The 21,348-nt window shown below is 44.3% G+C and overlaps 1 protein-coding gene and 1 long non-coding RNA gene across 3 annotated transcripts in view; one reads left to right on the forward strand and one right to left on the reverse strand.

Moving 5' to 3' along the window:
• Positions 1–21,348, reverse strand: part of Cog7 (component of oligomeric golgi complex 7) — a 64,089-nt gene that overhangs the window by 15,391 nt on the left and 27,350 nt on the right. For both annotated transcript variants that reach the window (XR_006853973.2, XM_046454647.2), the window contains exons 8-13: positions 17,046–17,173; positions 15,820–15,974; positions 10,383–10,499; positions 8,037–8,102; positions 5,200–5,386; positions 2,918–3,058 (exon numbers count right to left, since the gene is read on the reverse strand). Coding sequence is in view for 1 of the 2 variants with exons in the window: in XM_046454647.2 (XP_046310603.1) it covers positions 2,918–3,058; positions 5,200–5,386; positions 8,037–8,102; positions 10,383–10,499; positions 15,820–15,974; positions 17,046–17,173 (794 nt within the window). In the remaining variant the exon portion in view is untranslated. The remainder of the gene's footprint in view (positions 1–2,917; positions 3,059–5,199; positions 5,387–8,036; positions 8,103–10,382; positions 10,500–15,819; positions 15,975–17,045; positions 17,174–21,348) is intronic.
• On the forward strand, positions 10,493–21,192 carry LOC124099514 (uncharacterized). The gene is made up of 2 exons (XR_006853974.2): positions 10,493–13,940; positions 15,576–21,192. It is a non-coding gene; the product is annotated as an uncharacterized LOC124099514 (long non-coding RNA).

Below are 21,348 nucleotides of genomic sequence, written 5' to 3' on the forward strand. Positions count from 1 at the left end.
AGAGGGCGCTGAGGTGGCAGGAGCAGCAGCATCAGAATGGGATCCGTGCAGGAGGAAGAAGGGAGCGAGGAAGAAGTGTGGGAAGGGGCGAGACAGAGTGCGGAGTCTGGGAGAGGCCTAGGCCAGGCAGGAAAGGCGACCTGAGGAGGGCGACGGGGAAATGAGGTAGGTTATTTCTTAATTGTTCAAGTTTATTTAAAATGCCCTTCAAATGGGCTTTTCTACCCATCTGTCACCAGGTAATACAGATGAATGTCAATGATCTGTTCTGAAACTGGATACGGTGTTGGTTTATAGTCTTAAAACATAAAAGGGCAACACAATTTACAGCAAATGTTAAAAGCAAACATCTAATGACCAGGGTTTAATTTTCAGATCCTTCAGGCCCAAGTGTTTGCCTTTGTTTTGTGTGCTCTGCGCTGGCTCGCAGAGAACTCCTTCTAATCTCCAGAGCTGCTGGGCCCATTCCCAGTGGCCCGCGGTGCTGCGGTGAGGCCCAGAGGTGAGATCCCAGCCACCGAGACTGAATCATATAATAAAGAACTCTGGAATGCAGAAATGGAGGGGAGAGGACAGGTGGGAAGCAGAAACCCGTTGAAATGTAGAAGTCAGACCAAATAACTGAGGGAATTAATTTCAGAACAGAAGGTCAATATCTTAAGCTTTGAGAAAATAAAAATAATAATAGCAACCAAATCTTGAGGCAGAGCAGGGGAGATGAGTGATACAAGGAAAGCTAATCCCCTCAGCGCTCAGAGCAGGTGGATCAGTGTCAGTATCTGTCTAAAATGGAAACACAATTAACAAAATAATGACTTCAATCTTCAGAGTTCTCATCAACTTTTTTCTTAACCATGCAGATATCTTCAGAGAGCTAATATATTTTGTGATGAAAAAAACAATGATCTCAAGTTCAACAATTTCATTTGTTCTCTTTTTTTTCCCACTAAGTTCAAATAAAACTTATATTGTACATGTTTTGCTTTTGAAAAATCAGCATGTGCATCAGAGCTCCATTTCTTCTTATGGACCTATCTATGACTCTATCTGGCAGCATTTAACACGTGTATGAGCAGGTGTGAAGAGAAGTCCAGATTGCCAGATCATTTCTAGATGGTGCAATTTTGAAGGGATTTCTTTGCACTTTCCTATATTCTTTTGAGTTTCTGAAAATGAATATATGCATAATTTTTATTTTTAAAAATCAAGTCATTTCTTTTAAGACTAAGAATCACAGCAAGGGGCTGGGGTTGTGGCTCAGTGGTAGAGCACTTGCCTAGCAGGTATGAGGCACTGGGTTTGATCCTCAGCACCACACAAAAAGAAATAAATATAATAAAATGATTGTGTCCATCTACAACTAAAAAAAATTTTTAAAAGAATCATAGCAAGGAAGAAAACTTCTGCTCATTAATAAGCGTCTACTCTGGGGCTGGGGCTGTGCTAAGTTCTATCATATGAGTCCTCACCAATCTGTACAGTGAGAACGACTGAACCCTCATGGTATAGATGAGGAGGTGGAGACCTCAGAAGAACGAATAACCTCAGTCTTGAGAAGCAACGCGACCACACAGGGCAGGGACCAGGCCCTGAACACTCGCCACAGCAAAGCTGCCAGGAAGCCCATCATTTCTGCTCCAGTCTCCTCTAGATTCACCCGCCTTCAATGCTAGAATGAGAAATGTGATCGGAGTAGACCCCTTGGCCCTAAGGAAGAGTGAAAACCACAGAACCTCAGGCACAGGAAGAACCTTACTGACATGGAGTTAAGCTGAGCCATTTTATTTATGGAAATTCTGGTACCCAGAGAGGGGGTGAGACGAGACTGACGTCTTACAGCAGCCCAGGCTCCTGGCCTCATGCGCTTTCTGGAGGGCAGCAGACGGCAGAGAACGCATAATCATGCCATGAACGTTCTTGCTGCTTCCTCGGGGGACATTAAAGGCCCATAACTCAGTCTTTCCCAAAAGATTATTTTTCAAAAGAGTGGAATCCAAATGGACTTAGGAGTCAATTAAGCAAGGGGCAGTCCCACCCCATAATCCAAAAGGAAAGTGGTAAGATCTACGCTGGGTGGGAGGAGGAGACAGATCAAGGGGAGCCCAGGACTCCTAGGCGATGCCTCCAAAGGGGTCGGGACAACCAGGAAAGAACAGAGGGTGCAGGACGAGCATGGCTGGCGAGACAACTCAGAAACAACCAAACTCAGGGAACCAGGAGAGAATGCAGCAGAACCCTCCAAGGCCTCCTCAAAAACACAAGATCAGATCTGATAAGGTGCTCTCCTGAGCCAAGCTCCAGAACCAATTCTCCAGAGACTCTCCTGTGGCATGAAAACAACTCAACCTCAAAAGGCAGCACGCCCTCCTGAGCTGGCCTGAGCCGGGCAGTGGCACACCCTCTCCCTTCCTCCCCGGGAAGGCAGGCTGTGCTTTCTGAGTGGGGAAAATGAATCAAGCCACACTAGCAATCCTAGGACACATCCTGCTAAAAAAGCACCTGAGTAACTACAATTAAGATAAGAAATTCATGCTAAGGCCAGGGACAGCGGTGCTCTCCTGTAATCCCAGGGACTTGGGAGGCTGATGCATGAGGATTGCAAGGTCAAGGCCAGCTTAGTGAGACCCTCTCACGAAATTAAAAAAAAAAATTTTTTTTTAATGGCTGGAGATGTGGCTCAGTAGTAGAGCACCCCTGGGTTTAATCCCCAGTACCACAAATAAATAAATAAATAAAGGAAATTCATGGGTAAGCCATGAGTTGAAATGACAAAGTGGCCCTCTGCTGCGCAGCCTAGGACAATCAATGTAGGATCCTCCTGAAGCAGGTGCGGTCGGGAGGGTTAAGGCTAGACTTAAATGTGCTCGAGGAGGAGGCAGGACCTGGGGGGAATCACCAAGGTCACAGGAAAACTCACGTCCATCTTGGAAACGAGTAGCAGCTGCTGTTTGATGCGCAGGAAGACGGAGTCGAAGGCCAGCTGGTGGGCCTGCTGGGTGAGCCGAGTCAGGGCTGCCCGCGGTGCGGCCAGCAGGTTGTGATTACTGGAGCCTTTTTCCTTAGACAAGAAAATCAAAAGGCACTTTGTTAGGCCCTGAAACCAACCAAGGTATCAGCTACTCATGTTGAGAGTTACTGAGAGGAAAACAGTGAAAGGGGTTCTGTGTACACCAGTGCCCGAGCCTGGCTGCGCCCCAGGTCCCAGGGAAACATCCCAGACCACTGAATCCGAGTCCTCCAGGGTTGGAGCCCTAGAACCTAAATCTCTGACTCACTTTCCCAAGGTGATTCGGATGCATTTGGGCTAATATTTTGGGCTCACGGATTGGCAGTTTAGGAAAACACAACCTGTGACCCTCCCTCAGGAATAGAGGAGGAGGAGAAAAAATGATCAGAGGCTTCACACATAAGCAAGAGTGATGGACAGAGCCCTGATTCCCAGGTCAAGTTACTTGGCTGAAAGCCAGGTTACGCACAACCTGTGTGAGTCCCAAGGAATGCCAAACAGCCTGAGAAAATACAGAGATGGAAAATGTAACCTTAGTTTTGCTATTACAAATGAACTGATTACAACAGACATGAATCAGATTAGCAATAAAGATAAACAGAGCTGCTTTAACCTAACCTCAGAAGCATGGATGAATGAGCTTACAGAATTGCCTTAAGAAGCACGTTTGTCAAGCTCAAGTGCAGCCAGTTGGTGGGCCACAGTGCAGAGACAGGGAGACCCTGGGAGGGAGAACCGGAGCCTCAGCTGTGTCTAACCTCACTGTGTAGTTCACCCCAGAGCTCTGGGCTGGTCAGGAGCACTGGAGACTGCATCTGGTGGGACAGAGAGAGCCACACCTTCTCCAACCAGACCACGAGGTGGGGAGGATTCTGGACCTGATGACCACTGCCCTCTTACAACCCTGGGAGCCATTTCCAGGAAACCCTGTGACTTATCCGATTTGCTGGGAAGTTCTCCCATCTCTGAACCCAAGAGGCCCAAAGTGCAAAGTTAAAGGGAGCTTTACAGCAGACAAATAAAGAACTCAAAGAAGGGAGGAGGGGACCTTTATCCCCAAGTCCGCCAGACTCCTTGTGGTGGAACTCACAGCACAGAGGTTCCTGGGGTCTCTCTGGCCCATCTCTGGGGAAGCAGCGACTTCTCCAAATGCTGATTTGGGGTCCTCTTTTATGGGTTTAGCCTGCCTATACATATGGTCCCTCCTGCCATTCAATAAAAGGGGACTGCACCAAACACGGGCCAGGGGCTCCCAGCTCCACCCATCCTGTGGACAGGTCTGCTCTGGAACGAAACACAGCAAGCCCCCGGCCGTGGTGCAGAGCCACAGTCTCAACCTGGCTTCTACCAGTAACAAAGATCCATCTATCAAAGGGCCTCTAAGTTGCTTTTATGAATTGAGCTGCCATAAACATTGATGTGGCTCTGTCCCTGTGATATGCTGACTTTAAGTCCTTTGGATATAGACCAACGAGTGGGATGACTGGGTCAAATGGTAGTTCCATCCCAAGTTTTCTGAGGAATCTCCATAGTGCTTTCCAGAGTGGTTGCACCAATTTGTAGTCCCACCAGCAAAGTACGAGTGTGCCTTTTCCCCACATCAACACCAACACTTACTGTTGTCTGTATTCTTAATAGCTGCCATTCTGACTGGCGTGAAATGAAATCTTAGAGTAGTTTTGATTTGCATTTCTCTAATTACTAGAAATGTCAAACTTTTTTTTTTTTTATTTGTTGATCGAATGTGTATCTTCTTCTCAGAAGAGCCTGCTCAGCTCCTTAGCCCATTTGATTGGTTGTTTGTTTTTCTGGTGTTAAGTTTTGTTCGTTCTTTATATATCCTGGAGATCAGCTCTGTCTGACGTGCATATGGCAAAATGGTGCAACGCTACAACCAGAGAAATGAAAAGCTGTGCTGTAATTGTGTACAACGAATCAAAATGCATCCTGCTGTCATATATACCTAATTAATATAAAATTAATTAATTCATTAATTAAAAAAAGAAAGATCCATCACCCTCCCAGCAGCATCTTAATGGTTTCAACCTATTTGGGTGATTAGCTCCTTAAAAGCCCAACATGAATGAGAAAGAGAAGTGGTGGCAGGACACACAGAGGGCCTGGAACCTAGAGAGGGTGGGTGACAAAGGAGGACCTTTCGTTTGCAAGAACACCATCGTCTGCTCTCCCACCTTGAGGGTATAAAGGGTCTCCATTAAACTGGCGTACTCGGCAGGGTCGTCTTTCTGGAGGTAATTGTACTCCTGCCACGGGTTCTTGGCAGAGCTCCTCTTGTCTGTCAAGATGCTTTCCTGAAAGCCAGCCAGGCTCCGAGGGCTGTAGGAGTCGGACAGATACTTCCCCGCTGTGGACAGAATCCTGTAATGAAAGCGATGGCCATTATGCCCCGGGCTATTTTTAAGGAGCTCTTTTTCTCTGAGCAGTCAGATTATTCCTTTCTAAATTGTAAGACATCAAACGAGGCGGCAGAATGAAGGTCCAGTTCATAAGGGAATGAAGACAGCCTTCAATACTTAGGAGGGAACTGGACCTCAGGGGCGCAGTAGGGCCAAGTGATTTGGTTTCCTATTGAACACCCTAATGGACACCGTCTTCCTAATGAACACACGGCCTACCCAAGGGCAGCTCTCACATGCTGCCATCTGGGACGCAGTGTACATTCTATGTAGAACATTCTTGCTATATGCATATCACAGTGTGGAATAACCAGCTGCCGGGATGAGCAACCAACACTAAAGTCACAGAGACCACTGGGCAGGGCAGCTGGTGATCTGGTCCCTGGAGAACAGTGACAACTTGCCACATGCCTCTTTACCCACAGGATGCACCGTCCCACATGCTAGCTGCTTGCCGGGGAAATGCATGAGCGTGCACCGAGGAGGGGAAGCCACAGTTCCATCTATTTCCTCAGCTCATTTCCTTTTCACGATAAGTTGTTGCCCACTCTTCTGCCCTAGGAACTTGGACACTTACACTGGATTCCCAAAACCTGATTGTCCATTCAAGTTGTCCTACTATGACACTTTCCTGGTGAAACACAGATGCCCCTAGATTTACGATGGGGTTACGTCCAGCAACCCTTTATAAGTTGAAAGTGTCCCAGGTACAAAGTGCATCTGATCCACCCAACCTACTGGTCATCTTTGCTCACAACACAGCACACCATAGAGCACCAGTAGCTTCCCTTCTGGACCGCATGGCTAAGGGGAGCTGAGCCTCACTGTTGCTACCAACATGGTGAGAGAAGATGGTAGCCTGAACATCACCAGCCCAGAGAATACCAAAACTCAAAATTCAGAGTGTGGTTTCTACTGGATGTGCATTCCTTTCAGATCATCCTAAAGTTGAAAAATTATGAGCAAAACCATAGTCAGGGGCCTCTGTACCAGTGTTCCAAAGTGAGTGGCGGACACAGGAACACACAGAGAAACTGTAGTAATCTCCCTGTGTCTCACCCAAGCTGCCCAGGACTACAGAATCTCTCCAGTGACACCCAACCCAGCCCTGCTTTACTCGGGCCATAAATCACAAAATGACTCCTTCTGCAAAGAGGTGAGAGCCTGGTGGCAATGTCCGCTATCACTGCGACAGACAGGAGTGTTCTGAGCGATTGCTCTGCGCCCCCAGGGAGTGGTCCTGGTGAGAGTGTGGGTTCTGAAGGGGAGACTGATGGGGAGATAAGATAAGCTTTACAGGCGGCCACCACACATGCCACACAGGCTGTGCAGCCTCCCAAACAGGAACACGGATGGCGACTGTCCCTTTCCAGGCTCAGAGCAGCCAGGATGACATCACCCCCTTCAGAGGCTGCTCTCATCTTTAGCCAAGGTGGAGCCAGGCTCTCGCTTCTCGGGGATGCAAAACGCAGCTAGAGAGGTTCACTCTCACCCTCTCCTCCCTCTCACCTTCCTAACGGGACCCGCCTTAGCCTTTGGATGGTAAAGATCAAGGAAACCCTGCATGTCCTGATAAGAAAAGATGTCTGATAGATAGATATACTCAGAGAAATGCCAGCACAAGGTGACACGAGGGACGCTCACAAGCTCTGGTGACTCAGGCGACATCAAGGCTCAAGTCAGTGCCTCTCGGACAAAGCTATTTCTACAATTTTTTTTTTTAACTTAGAAAGTTATTACCTATAGCAAAGTCTACGCCTCAATGTCCCTTTGCCTATAAAAATGAGGTTAGAGTGGTAAGTGCCTACCTCCTCAGCCACTGGGGGGATTCATCTTAGTGGTGAAGCTCAGTAAGTGTTATAAAGGGGGAAGGGGACACAGGTGTAGGCCCAGCTGAGACAGGAGGATCACAAGTTCAAGCCAACCTGGGAAACTTAGTGAGACGCTGACTTAAAATTTTTTTAAAAAGGGGGCAGGGGGTCATCTGGGAATGTAGCCAGAGTGCGTGCGTGTGTGCTAGGCAAGCACTCTAACCACTGAAAGAAAGATGGAAATATGGGAAGTTGGCACCCTTTGGATGGAAAAAAATGGGCCAATGGGGCCGTCTCAGGGTGATGTAAAAGCCCTAGCAGCATCAGAGAAGAGGGGAACAGGGGGACCAAATTCTCCTTGCACAAACACCGGCTACACAGGCTTTTACTGCAGGCTGGGGAAGGCTGTCTGGTTCCCTGCTCTGTGAGATGGCCCGGGCCCTTCCCCACCACTGGAACACTGGCTATGGGGAAATGTGTTCGGAGCCCAATAACTGGCTTGACAAACATCAGTGAGCGCCCAGCCCATACACGATTTGGAAATAACATGAACTGTTTCCTCCTTTAGGCTGAGACCTCCACAGCTAACCAAAATCACATGACTGGTGCCAGTAGAACAGCCTTGCCCTTTATAGGTGCTCAATAAATGTTTAATGACGACAATAATGACACCTTGTATCTAGGTTCAGACAATTCATGAGCTTTCAGATTTGATCATATGCTGCCCTGCTGAACTGTACTGGATCAAGTTCCTCCACCCAAGAACCCCAGGGCCTGGGCGACACGACACCCCACTGCTACCTGTTGGCCAGCTGCTGCTCGAAGTCCCCACACTGCCGCAGGAGCTCTCCACAGGTGGCTATTATCCTAAACAAAACAAAACGCACTTCAAGTTCAAGTACCTGGAATGCCAACATTTACCAGACAAACATTGGCTCATTCATAAAAATTCTAACTATTCACTCCTTTTGGTGGAGCTGTGCTCTGGTGAAGTCGTGAACCCTCTGCTGGACCACCTGAGCCATTTCACTAATTAGTAATTAATATAAAGGTAAATGGTGGTCCCTTCCAATACCTTCCATGTTACTAGTGTCTCTGTTATGAACCACAATTCTATCCAAGTGTCTTTACATTCCAAAAATATTGGGCTTTATCTTTGAGAAAATGGTTTGGAAATTCCTGTATAATTTTAAAATCCATATGTATTACTTACAATCTGTTAGATGCCTACTATTTATAAGGCATAGAACTGTTTTGACACTAGACGTCTAATCCTGTGAAAGGCAGATGAAGATTGATCCATTTGCTTCTCAGAGATAAGCCTAGTGACCATCACGTCTGTATTTCATGATCTTTTAATTTCCAAGTAATTTTACACCAGACCTTAAACCCCAGCTAGATCCCTTCAACAGCAAACTCATAAGGTCAGGACAAATCCAAGGATTAAAAATATCTTTAGTTAACTTTTAACTTTCTCTAAAAGCGCCTGTCGTCACCAGGGTATCTGGGCATTCCATCATAAGAAAGGTTTATGAGAAAGTAAAATATTCCACTAGCCTCAGGTGCACAGAAAAAATCTGTGCAGAATATGTCCCTGTGTGCTACGCCACCACAGATGACAGGGGACTCAGTTAACCTCTAGAACATCACGTCATTAAAAATTAAAAGTCCAAAACAGAGTCCACGAGGTGGTGATCCAACACGGTCCTGGGTGGTCCCGGGTCACTCTGGACAGCCTTCAGTGGGCCTGGCTGTGCTCTGGCATGGGTCACTGCATTGCACACTACATGTGTCACCAGTACTTGGGCCAGGGACCAGGCAAGAAATGTAAGTGGGTGACGAGGGCCAGACGAAGAATGGCTAGTCCCTTTAGAACTTGCATCCATGAGATTTCTTTTTATCCCAGCCAACAGAACAGCTGTTAGGCCACTTGGGAGCAGAGAACCTCGGCACTACAGAGAACACATGCCAGTCTCACAGGGACCTCGGCTGCCACCGCAGTGCCACATTGTGACAATGCAGGCATGATAACACCAGAGCATCCAATTTTGTAGGCAACATTAGAAATTTGGGCGATGTTAAATCCGGTTTGTCAGTGTTGGTGACTAATCCAATTTAAATGCTATGATCAAAAAACATGTCTGTAGGGCAAATCTGGCCATGGGCCACAGTCTGTACCCTCCAGCTGGTCATGTCCAGGGCCAGACCTTCTCAGGCCACTCCTGATTGTACTCCCACCTACCTACAGGCTTGGAGCAACAGGGCACCTACTCAGTGGCCCACAGGTCACAGGACTTCCCCAGGATCTGGCCACTGACAATGGCTTGAGAGGGTCACCTGGATGCCTCTCACAAAACTTTTGTGTGATCCTTTCCAGGACACACGGTGTTGTCATACCACAGAATGTGTGGTTCTCAGATCCCAGAGGCAAGACCGCTGTTCATCCTCTAAAATATAAGCAACAAATCATTTCAGGGATGAAAAAGCTGCAGGCTAGAAGAAAAAACCTCACAACAAACATAAAAAATTAAGTCATTAAAGAAGATGAAGCTGGGCACAGTGGCACACACCTGTAACCCCAGGGACTCAGGAGGCTGAGGAAGGAGGACTGTCACTCCCAGGCCAGCCTGGGCAACCAGAGAGCCCCTTCTCAAAATAGCAAATGAAAAGGGCTGGGGTATAGCTCAGTGGTGGAGGGCCCCCGGGTTCAATCCCCAGCACCCCTCAAAAAAGGGAAGACAAAGCTTTCCTAAGAACTTTAATTTATGAGCGGAGGAGTCTTTTTGGTGTTTTGTTGCTGCTGTTGGTTGGTTTGGTTTGGTTTTTGTTTATTGACGTGTTTTTGGAATCCAGAGTACTAGCTTTTTTAAAAAGGCAGTTGAAAAGCTGAGTGTAGTGGCGCCCATCTGTAATCCCAGCTACTCAGGAGACCAAGGCAGGAGGTCACCTGGGCAACTTAGCAAGACCCTATCTCAAAATAAAATTAAAAGGGTTGGGGATGTAGAGCTCTCCTGGGTTCAATCCCTAGTAATCTTAGAAAAATAAATAAATAAAAGAGGCAGTGAGATTAAAAAAAAAAAAAAAACACCTGATAAACACATTTATTGTACAATTAGGGCCATGCTTAAATTGCAACCCCCATGTTACCTAATGGAGTTCTGAAAAGCTGTCCAGTCTTCTTGAAAAAGGGAGTTGGGAGGAATATCGTCCAGTTTGCACTTCTTTCGTATCGACTGGAGAGCACTGGTGAAATCGGACACATACCTAGAGGGAAGCGGAAAAATGACAGGTGTGTGAATAAACTCCGCCACTCCAAAGACGCCTGCAATTCCACAGCTTTGGACAAATTGCTGATTACCTTGAGAATGTCTGCGAGTGGCTCCCACCATGGGAGGAGAACACTAACAAACCTCTGACCACAAAAATGCCTTCTCGTTGTGGCAAGACCATCCTAACCACCTGGCAGGGCAGCCTTGAGAGATGCTCAAGATGAAGAGGAAGGTGACAGCCACTAAGTCAACTCCAATGACAATCAGGCAAGAGAGGGTGCTGGTAAATTCCCCTCATTCTAACAGATGCATGTCTTTGGAAGCAGATTTGAAGAACTGTTTTGAAACCCACGTGTCTACTGTAATAACCAAATGTGACACACGACACTGTGGGGCAGCTGCGGACATTCAGGGTACTTTTGTAAGCGAATCCCCTGAATTTAGACCCAATGGCCATGGCAGACGACCACACCTCCACAGCAGGCAAGGGCCCGGCTTCATCAGCACAGGATGGTAAACGTGGGCTCAAAGCCGGAAGACCCTCCCTCATGGACCGCAGCCTGCCCTCGCTGTGTGAACATGCTTCTTTCCTTGCACCCTCCACGCTATAATCAAACAACTCAGTGTGTGTGTGTGTTTGCTCAGTGCCTGTTGCTGTGGGGGCCTGAGAGGTCTGTGAGATCAGGGACTGTGCCTCTGTAACTCATGATGGGTCCTGAGGAACTAGCACTGGGCAGGGCATAAAGGAGACACTGGAAATAGTTCCTGAATGAATGACACTTGCCTGGCACTGTTGGACAAGCGCCTCTGGGTCATTGGGCCTCAGTTTCCTCATCCTTAAAGTGGATTTAATGATGTCTTCTGTATCACCTCACAGAATTGTTGTGGTGATAAAATTAAATAAATGACATAATATACATTCTCTGGAAAGAATAAAATGACTGTTGATGTGGGATGGGTGGTGTTTCTAAGGATTTAAATTTCTTGGAACATTAACACATCAGTTCATGTCCTTGGGCAGGTCTGGTGGTGGCAAGGATGAAGTGAGGGTTCTGGCCTTTGGAAACCAAAAAACTTGTGACTTTGGGTACATCACAAGCAGCTTTCCCTCTCTGCCCTCTAAATCAAAAGCTCTGAGTGAGGGAGGTAGAACATGAAGCCCAGGGCCTGAAGAGTAAGTGTGTGCAGTGGAGAGAAAGGCCTTTCAAGGAGCCAAGTGGAAGAAAGTACCTCAGACCACATCCCCACCTGCAAGCCACACTGCTCCTCCCTCCACACAGGCTTCGGGCTTTAAAGCAGAAAGCTACAAAACTCGTGTTCCAGGGATGGCACCTTCCCTACCCATCAAGAGAGGGGACAGCTCCCTGAGGGAATTAGTTGTTAGGGAGCCTGGGCCTCAAGGGCAAATTAGCAGGGCAATGCCCAGGAACACCAGCTTCAGCTGTGGGAGGTTAAACAACTGGGTCACACCCTGCAACTATGACAAGCATGCATTAGAAGAATGTGCCATGCACTGTCCCCACGCTCTGCAGAAGTTCCTGACAGCGTCCCGGGGGAAGGTGAGCAGACAGGATATCTCATTATCCTTCCATCTGGAACTCAAAATGGGTTTATCATGAAATCTCAGATGAAAGGGTAGCCTTTACCACATTATTTTTGTCTTCAAACTCTCCAACTCTCTCTCACTATGCACATTTCCAAATGTCTACACACAGAGTCTCTGTGTTTGGGATTTTAATTACAAGCTTTGCTTAATATCAAAACCACCATGGAAAGAAGGTATTATTATCATCAATTTACTCAGAAGGAAGATATTAAGACTCAGAAAAGACTGGTGACATGCTCAAGATCCTAACCAGTAAGTGCCAGGACCTGAGCCCAGGCTGGTCCCATTCCAGGGCCCTCCCACCCACCACAGCTGCCAAGTCCCTCATTCTGTGGCCAGTACATCGTACATCGCCTGCTGTATTCTACAGTTTCCCTCTAGTTCAAGCCAGGCCCGTCTGCTCCTCCCTCCCCCTGTGCCCCAAACACCCTCCCAAGCCCGCCTCACCAGTGAACCACGTCCCATCTGAACCCTGATGGAGTTAGCTTCAACCTGGTTTTCCTGACTAATTGTATAAACTTTAGCTATTTTAGTAAATCTTCCCTCCTAGAGGAGATGACCTGATTTCACCATACAGTTTGAATTTTTAATATGGATATTGTTTTTAAAAACAAAGTAAACAAATAATGAACAGAAGAACTAAAAGCAAAATTGTAAGTAGCAAAAGCTCAGAGAAGCAGGAGTTAGAGCAACAGCCTTAAGAAATCTCAAGACCTCACCTTTCATGTGGAGACAACATTTAAAGTTTGTTAAAATTTTTTTTCCTTAAAGTTTGCAGGGAAGAATCAGAAAACTAAAAGCAAAATGTTCAAAACTTAGTTACTCATGAGGTCTAAAAAGTGATTAGGAAGGGAGAAGACTTTCACATTTTTATGTCTTTTCATATTTTAGGGGGAATTATTTCTAAAAGCATCATTTCTGCTATTTCATAATAAAATTCTTAGATCAAAATTTAAAAAATCTTTCAGGGCTAGGGTTGTGGCTCAGTGGTAGAGCATTTGCCTAGCATGCATGAGGCACTGGGTTCAATCCCTAGCACCACATAAAAAGCTAAAGGAACTCAATAAAGGTCTTGTGTCCATCTACAACTAAAAATATTTTTTAAAAAATCTTTCCAGGACTGGGGCTGTGGCTCAGTGGTAGAGCACTTGCCTAGCAAGTGTGAGGCCCTGGGTTCGATCCTCAGAACCACATATGAATAAACAAATAAAGTGAAAAATCCATTGGCAACTAAAAAAATTTTTTAAAAAAATCTTTCCAGGGCTGGGGATGTGGCTCAAGCGGTAGCACGCTCGCCTGGCATGCGTGCGGCCCGGGTTCGATCCTCAGCACCACATACAAACAAAGATGTTGTGTCCACTGAAAACTAAAAAAATAAATAAATATTTAAAAAAAAAATCTTTCCATTCACAAAATCCTGATAGTGACATGAAAGAGTTAAAACTTTGATTAAATTTGTTGCTGTTGCTGCTGCTTTTCTTTTTCTGGGAACACATCTGGGCTCATCTGGGCACAGTTCCAGCCTTAATGCCGACACTTGGAGCTGCCCTGTGAAGGTGGTGACAGCTCATGGCAGTGACTGAGGGCTCTGGCTCAACAGCCCTTAGATCTCCCAGGGGTGAGCTTGGTATTTCTGGAATGACAAGAGCTTTCTAAACTCCCCCAGCAAAACTGCTTCAGTTCAATACGGGGAGTTCTGAGACTCAGGGCAACTTCCTTATGGAACACACTGCGAGGGAAGGTCCCTTGGAGAGCCTAAGAACGTACTTGTCTATAAACTAAGACTGGAGCCTATAACTTCCTGAGGACCCTTGCACCTCAATTAAACAGGTCAGAGGATCCAGCCTTATACAGCTTTCTTTTTCTTCTTTCTGACAAAATGTAATTTAACTTTCCCTTTATTTTCCTTTCCTTTGGGAAACATCGTGTGTGTGTGTGTGTGTGTGTGTGTTTGTGTGTCTAAGCCCATACACATGCAGGCATGCACACTGAGCTTTGCACATGCAAAGCATACAGTCAACCACTGAGCCACACCCACAGACCCTTCAGTAACAGCTTTACTGTGATATAACTCACACACCACAGAACTCACCCATTTTAAAGAACACAATCCAACAAGTTTTTAGCGTATTCCCAAAGTTGTAAAACCACTGCCACACTTTAAACCGTTTTCCTCAGCCCAAAAAGAAACCCACACCATTTAGCAACCATCTGCTGTCTTCTCTCAGTTCCCCTGGCCTCAGGAAACCACAAATCTACCTTTTTTTTATCTTATTTACAGACTTGACTACTCTGGGCATTTCATATAGATGGAATGACATAATATGGACTTTTGTGATTGGCTTCTGTCACTCAGCATGATGCTTATGTTGCTTATTTTGTATTTTTAATTATATTGGAATATATGTTTGTGCTCACTGATTTTAAAAAATAAAAAAAAAATAACTAAAAAAGCTAAATCTCCTATGACTACAGTCTCAGTTTCCCCAGATATAACCACTGTTTGGAGTGTCTTGCCTAACATGGGGTAAAAGTTCAGCAAACTTTTTCTATTAAGATCCAGATGGCAAATTTGTTGTTGTTGTTTTCTCTACACTGGGGATTGAATCCTGGGCCTTGCACATGCTAGGCATGTGTCTACCACTGGGCTACATCACCAGCTCCCAGACAGGAAATACTTTTGGACTTTTGAGTCACAAGGTCTCTGTCCCAGCTACTCAGCTCTGCCTTCACAGTGGGAAGGAGCCAAATGTCCCAGGCAAGTGAATGGCATGGATGTGTTCCAATAAAACTTTATTTATAAAAACAGATGGCAGAGCAGATTTGATTCATGAGCTGTAGTCTGCCCACTACTATTTGATAGGAATATGAGATACATTTTTAAAGTATAAAAAAGGACCAAGGGGCTGGGGCTGTAGCTCAGTGGTAGAGTGCTTGCCTAGCATGCATGAGGCACTGGGTTCGATCATCAGAACCACAGAAAAATAAACAAATAAAATAGAGGCATTCTGTCCATCTACAACTACCAAAAAAAAAAAAAAAAAAGAACTAGGACAGCACTTCTGGTTTTTTGTAAATAAAGTTTGATTGGAACAAAACCACATCCATTTTTTTCTGCATTACTTAAGACTGTGCAGGGCTGGGGATGTGGCTCAGTGGTAGAGCACTTGCCTAGCATATGCAAGGTCCTGAGTTCAATCCCCAGTGCCACCAAAAAGGACTATGCTGCAAAGGTCTCTATTACAGCAGAGACTGTAAGACCCAAAAAGACTGAAATATTCACTATCTGCCTCTTTTTAAAAAAACTGCAACCTTGCTCTAGAAAATGGACCCTACATTTTGTGTTCTTTTTGCATAATATATTAACTTTCTATATGATTCTGCAACTTGCTTTTTTCACTGAATACTGTTTTGAGATCTGTCCATGTTGATATGTGTAGGTCTAATTCATACTTTGCCACACAGGGTTACCTCACGAATATACCGCATCTTATCTAGCCACTGCCTAATGGATGGTCATTTAGGTTTCTTCAAACGTTCCGCCTTTACTAATGATGCTGCAATGAACATCCTTAAGAACATCCTCTTGGGCCCAGGTACAAGTGTTTCTCCAGTGTTCACAACAGGGATAAAGAACACGTGTATTTTTAATTGGGACAGACAGTGCCTTCCAACATGGCCTACCCTGTTTTAGTTTCCCCAACCTTACTTGGCAAAGAGGGATTTCAGGGCTGTCAGCAGGCCGCAGGTCCCCAAGCCGTTGGTGAGCCTGGCACATCTGTCAACAGCTGCAGATGCCAGACTGAAGAGCTTGTTCACAGAGTGGCTCAGCTCCTGCACACAGTCCATCACTTCCCCGTGCTCCTGGTCAGAGGTGGACAAGCAAGAGCCACGTGAGACTCAAGAATACCGTGACAGACAACACGAAGCAGGCAGCCCACCCAGCCCTCTCCTCTCCGGAAAAATCACTTGAGGTTATCGGAAATACTGTCCTCAACCAGGACAGCTCTTCTAGAGCCCGAGCCCCATGGAGAAGGACAGTTGATGTGGCCAGTGACGCCACAGAAATAACTCACGGCAGAAAAGCATGACCAAATGTCTAGGCTGTCCCTACATTTTACATCTCTTTCCCCTTTTCCTGTGATTATTAAGATAGTACTTCCTCCTCTGGCTCTCAAGCTAGGACTCTAATTCTCCATACCAGTCACTCTAAATAAAAAGGTAGCAGAAGGAAAATGTTTCCCTCAAAAGCATGAAAGTAACTGAAGCAGAAGGAACTTTCTAGGTAAAATGGGGAAATAGCAAGAGGCAGCAGATTTTAACTTCTGTAAGATCAGTTCCTAAATGTCAACGCACTTCATGCTGGACAACCTCAAGTGACATGAAAACAAAATCACCTTTAAAAGGAGAAGCGCTCGATCCCCTCCCTCCTGCCCACACAGTCCCCTTAAAGCACTGTCCATGGATGTTAAGCTCCTGTGCCATCCACATCATCTTCCATAAACAGAAGTCCCCCTTAAAAATAAGTTACTAGGGGGCTGGGGTCTCAGCTCAGTGGTAGAGCACTTGCCTAGCACATGTGAGGCACTGGGTTCGATCCTCAGCACCACATAAAAATAAATACATAAAATGAAGGTATTGTGTCCATTTACAACTATTAAAAAAAAAGTTACTAAATCAGAGTAAGCTTTCCAAAGAATTTAGGCCTCTCATTTTACTAGATCTCTATGAGGGATTTGAAATGGAACACCGGTAGCATATTTGCGGCCTCATTTTACATTTGGATGGCAAGAGCCCGTGAGGATTGAAAGCCATCTCCCCGCTCAGCTCTTTCTTTGTATACTTGACCTCACCCCCAACCCTCTGCCAGACTTGGCCGAAAGATCGGCACACAGAATGCTTCCCAAATGGCCAGTGGTGGCCCTGCCACGTTACCAAGGGCACAGCGCTGATCTGGATGAGGAGGTTGCTCTCCTCCATCTCGCCGTACTTCAGCAGGTAGGGTCTATAGGGTCCGTACACGGCATCCACCAGCTCCACGACTTTCACCAGGTTGTGCTCCTCTTTAGGGAATCGGAAATTAAAAACAATAATGAACAAAGGATCTGAATTAATTGCTACAGAGCAACGGGAGAGAGGTACACTACTGGAACTCTTCCTGTTTTATCTTCAGGGGTGTCTACATTTTGTTAATCTGCTTTGATCATTCCAGGTAGCTTCTTCAACCTCATTTCAGTAAATATTTGGATACATTTGGTTTTTGTGCATTGTGTGCTGAAAATACAATTGAAAGTACAATTAAGACACCCATCCCCTTAATCCTACAACCCTTGGTAGTTGAGGATCCCTTCAGTGAAAACTCTGGTCAGGGTTAGGTTCTGCTACAGAGAAAGGTTCTGAAGGAAGTCCGTCTTACTCTTCCGAGTGTCCTTGGACTTTAGGGAAAGAGGAGAGCCCAAGTTTAGTTACATACAAATTTAAAACATGTTTGTATCCAAAATGTACATGTGCTTATTCTACAGTGCAGCAATTCAACTTCTAAGGATTACACCCAAGGAGCAAACAATAATGCAGGGACACAGTGTACAAGCAAGAATGTTCTTGAAAACACTGCCAGGACAGGGCTGTGGAAGCCATCTGAAGGCGATGAGTAAGTGCAGCAGCCTGCTGACTGATTCCTCACAATCTCTGCTCCCCTCCAACCTGTCCTCACACTGAAGTCAGAACACTCCCCAACAGAAGCCTGGCCACATCACTGCCCTACTTGCCTCTTCCCAAAGATCTCTACTGCTCTTCAGCTGGAAGTCAAACATCTTTTCTAGAACCTGCAAAGCCTGACCTCAGGAAGTGGAAGATGGTGGCAATTAGGAGTGAAGGCCCTGGTTATGCATTCAGATGCCTGTTCCCTCAATAACAAAATGAGGGAACTGATGCCAACAATCTTAAAAGGCTTTTGTTGAGTAGATAAAATGTGCCACATGCCAGATCTTTAATATTAATTCTATAGCCACCTCCTCCTTCACTCTTCCCCTGGCTTCCAGCCTCACAGGAACTTCCAGTCCCACGCTGAGCCTCCTGTGTGGAAGGACCCTCTGTTTCCCTACCTCTTTTCATCCTGCTAATTCCTTCAATACTCAACCAGCTTGATTCTGTTGGGCTCAATTATAAATGCTTAGGACCACCTGTTTTCTTGATAGTGCTCATCTCACTTTCTAATCATACATTCGTCAAGTGTGACGACCTGATTCTCTCCCACTGCGTACTCTAGGGACGGTGTCTGCTTTTGCTCATCTTTGCATCCTCAGCTTCTAAACTCCAGTACAGTCCTCTGGTGTTTGAATGAGTAAGTTAAAAATATGTTGACCTATCCAGAATGTGGTCATGAAAAATAATTGCATATATATTTGTGTATGTGTGTATCCTGATTGGGAACCAGGATTCTCACTGCAGGAAATGGGAGATGTAAGTGCGCTTGAAAAAGCAAAAAGTAAAAATTTTATAGCATTAAATCTGACTGGGAAATATCAGTATAAATTGCCAATTTTTTAAAAAATATGTATTTCCTAGCTCTCTCCACCAAAAGAGCCTAGAAGTAATGATACCTCAGCAACAATGAACAGCTGTGGTGTTCAGACTCTCATTTCTAAATACCAATTTTCACCAGAAAAAACTAGTCTCCCTGGAAAAACAGCTGACTCCAGGTGAGGGGTAAAGGAAAGCACAGGTGCTTCTGGAATAGTCTGTGCCAAAAAGCAAGGAAGCATTCAAAGACTGATTAGAGACATGCCAAAAAGATATGAGAGTCAGCTGAATGGGGACCCACAGTCCAAAAATGAAATAATTTGGACATCAAAATGATTGGTAACAATGAGGGGGCTGGGGATATAGCTCAGGTGGAAAAGTGCTTGCCTCAAATGCACAAGGCCCTGGGTTCAATCCCCAGTATTGCAAAAAAAAAAGGATGATAACAATTAAATCATAACACACTGGATTTTTTAAAATCCATGAATTTTTGTCCATCAAGTGGGCTTCTTTGTAAGTATTAAAAAAATAATAAAATATTTTTAAAAATCCATGAATTTATAGTGACATCAAGGAGGCAGAAAGGGGGGCTGGGTGTGGCTCAGTGGTAGAGTGCTTGCCTAGCATGCATGAGGCACTGGGTTCGATCCTCAGCACCACATAAATGTAAAATAAAGACATTGTGTCCACCTAAAAAAACTTAAAAAATAAATATTTTTTTTAAAAAAAGGCAAAAAGGGAAATTCTTCTTCATAAGAGAATGCCAGCAGATAATTGTAGAATGAATGATATAATTACAAAATCACCATTTTACAATCAGCACTGTAAGAATTCATTAAGGCAAGGCTCATCGATGGGTGCTGATATCACTGGGCAATTGTTTCTTGGGGAATGGCATATTCCTATGAGCTCACAGTATCACCCCACAAATTACCTAATAATTACAAAGAGGAAAAGGTAACGACAATGGGGAGATCTGGAGGATACATTTACAATGTGATTAATCTAACCTGTCACCGGCAATTCGACATTATGTGTTTCCTGAGGTGATGCAATGGGAAGTCACATCAGCATCAATGCAACAGTTTTGCTAAAAATGTTTGAGATAAATCTACTAATAAAAGCCTGGAATGTGGGGCATTCCATAAGAAAACGACCTTTTCTTCTTCAAAAACGTCCATGTCATGAAAAACAAAAAAGAAAAATGAAATGACTGTTGTAGATTAAAAGAGATTATAATCTACAGAAACAGGACAATCGAGGCAATGTATGTACGTGAACCGGATGTCTGTGCAAGGCAGAGGTGGGGAAGCCGCTATGCAGACACCTGTGGAACTGGGGAAACCCGAGCACTGACTGCACATTAGCTGACAATATGAAATCAAAATTAAATTCTTGGGTGTGATAATAATATTCTACTGAAACCAAATTTAAGAATATAAACATACGGATACTCATACGCAAAATCTGCACATACATATAATCCCAAAATGCTGTTTTAGAAGGCAGGTTGAGGATGATTTTTTTTCCCCTTCCTTGTATTTTCAGGATTTATCTATAATAAATACATATTGCTTGTTAACTATAAAATCAACTTAAGTTACATTTTAAAAATTTGCTTTCTTTTCCATAATCTTTTATATTTTAAATTATATCATGTATGGGTATTTGTTAGTAAAATAACAGAAACATGTTAAAGGTAAAATAAAAGTTAGAAAATATAGCTGAAATATATTTGATAAACAATAGGAAAAAGTCCACTACATAAGAATCTTTTAGGAGCATGTCAAAATTTTAAACATGGTTATTTCTAGCAAATAGGACTATAGGAGACTATGTAACATATATTTTTGTTGCTTTTTACAAACATATGTAATAACACTATTTTAAATAAATTACTCTAAGATATTAACAAGAAATAGATTAAAACTCCAAGCAAAACAGGCAAATAAGCAACCAAAAAAGAAAAAGAGATCATTTTATAATATAATTTTCAAACTTGCTAATGCTGAAGTAAATTAAAATGATATATTATTAATTGTATAAGAATCTGACAACGATGGAAGAGGCAGGAGCGACCTGGTGCCTTTATTCACTACTATACAAAAATTGGCAGAAACTTTCTAAAGAGCAAAGTAGGAAAAACATCTTTCAATTTTCCACTTCTTCATGACTACAATTTAAAATTTATCCTAAGGACCAATCAGAATTAGGTTTAAACATTAATGGGTAATATAGTTCATAACAGTTGTACTTATAATAGTGGCTAAAAAATTATAAGCCACTGCCAGGTGCGGTGGTGCACGCCTGTGATCCCAGTAACTCGGGAGGTTGAGACAGGAGGATCATAAGTTCAAGGCCAGCTTCAACAACTTAGTGAGACCCTGCCTCAGAAGAAAACATTAAAAAAGGGTTGGGGATATAGCTCAGTAGTAAAGTACAGATGGGTCCAATCCCCTATACAAAAAAAAGATTAATTTAAAAAACAATTAAATATAATTGTTTATAATTAAATATATAATTTTTAAAAAATTTAAAAATACGTGTGTGTGTGTGTGTGTGTGTGTATACAATAAAGGTATTGTGTCCATCCACAACTAAAAAAACATAGATTAAAAAAACAGATCTTGGGCTGGGGATAGAGCTCAGTTGATAGAGTGCTTGCCTCACATGTACAAGCCCTGAGTTCAATTCCCAGCACCATAAAAATATATAG

This window comes from Marmota monax, unplaced genomic scaffold (assembly GCF_021218885.2).
Source record: "Marmota monax isolate L192 unplaced genomic scaffold, Marmota_monax_Labrador192_F-V1.1 WCK01_AAM20220418_F8-fsc00086, whole genome shotgun sequence".
NCBI classification, from domain to species: domain Eukaryota; kingdom Metazoa; phylum Chordata; class Mammalia; order Rodentia; family Sciuridae; genus Marmota; species Marmota monax.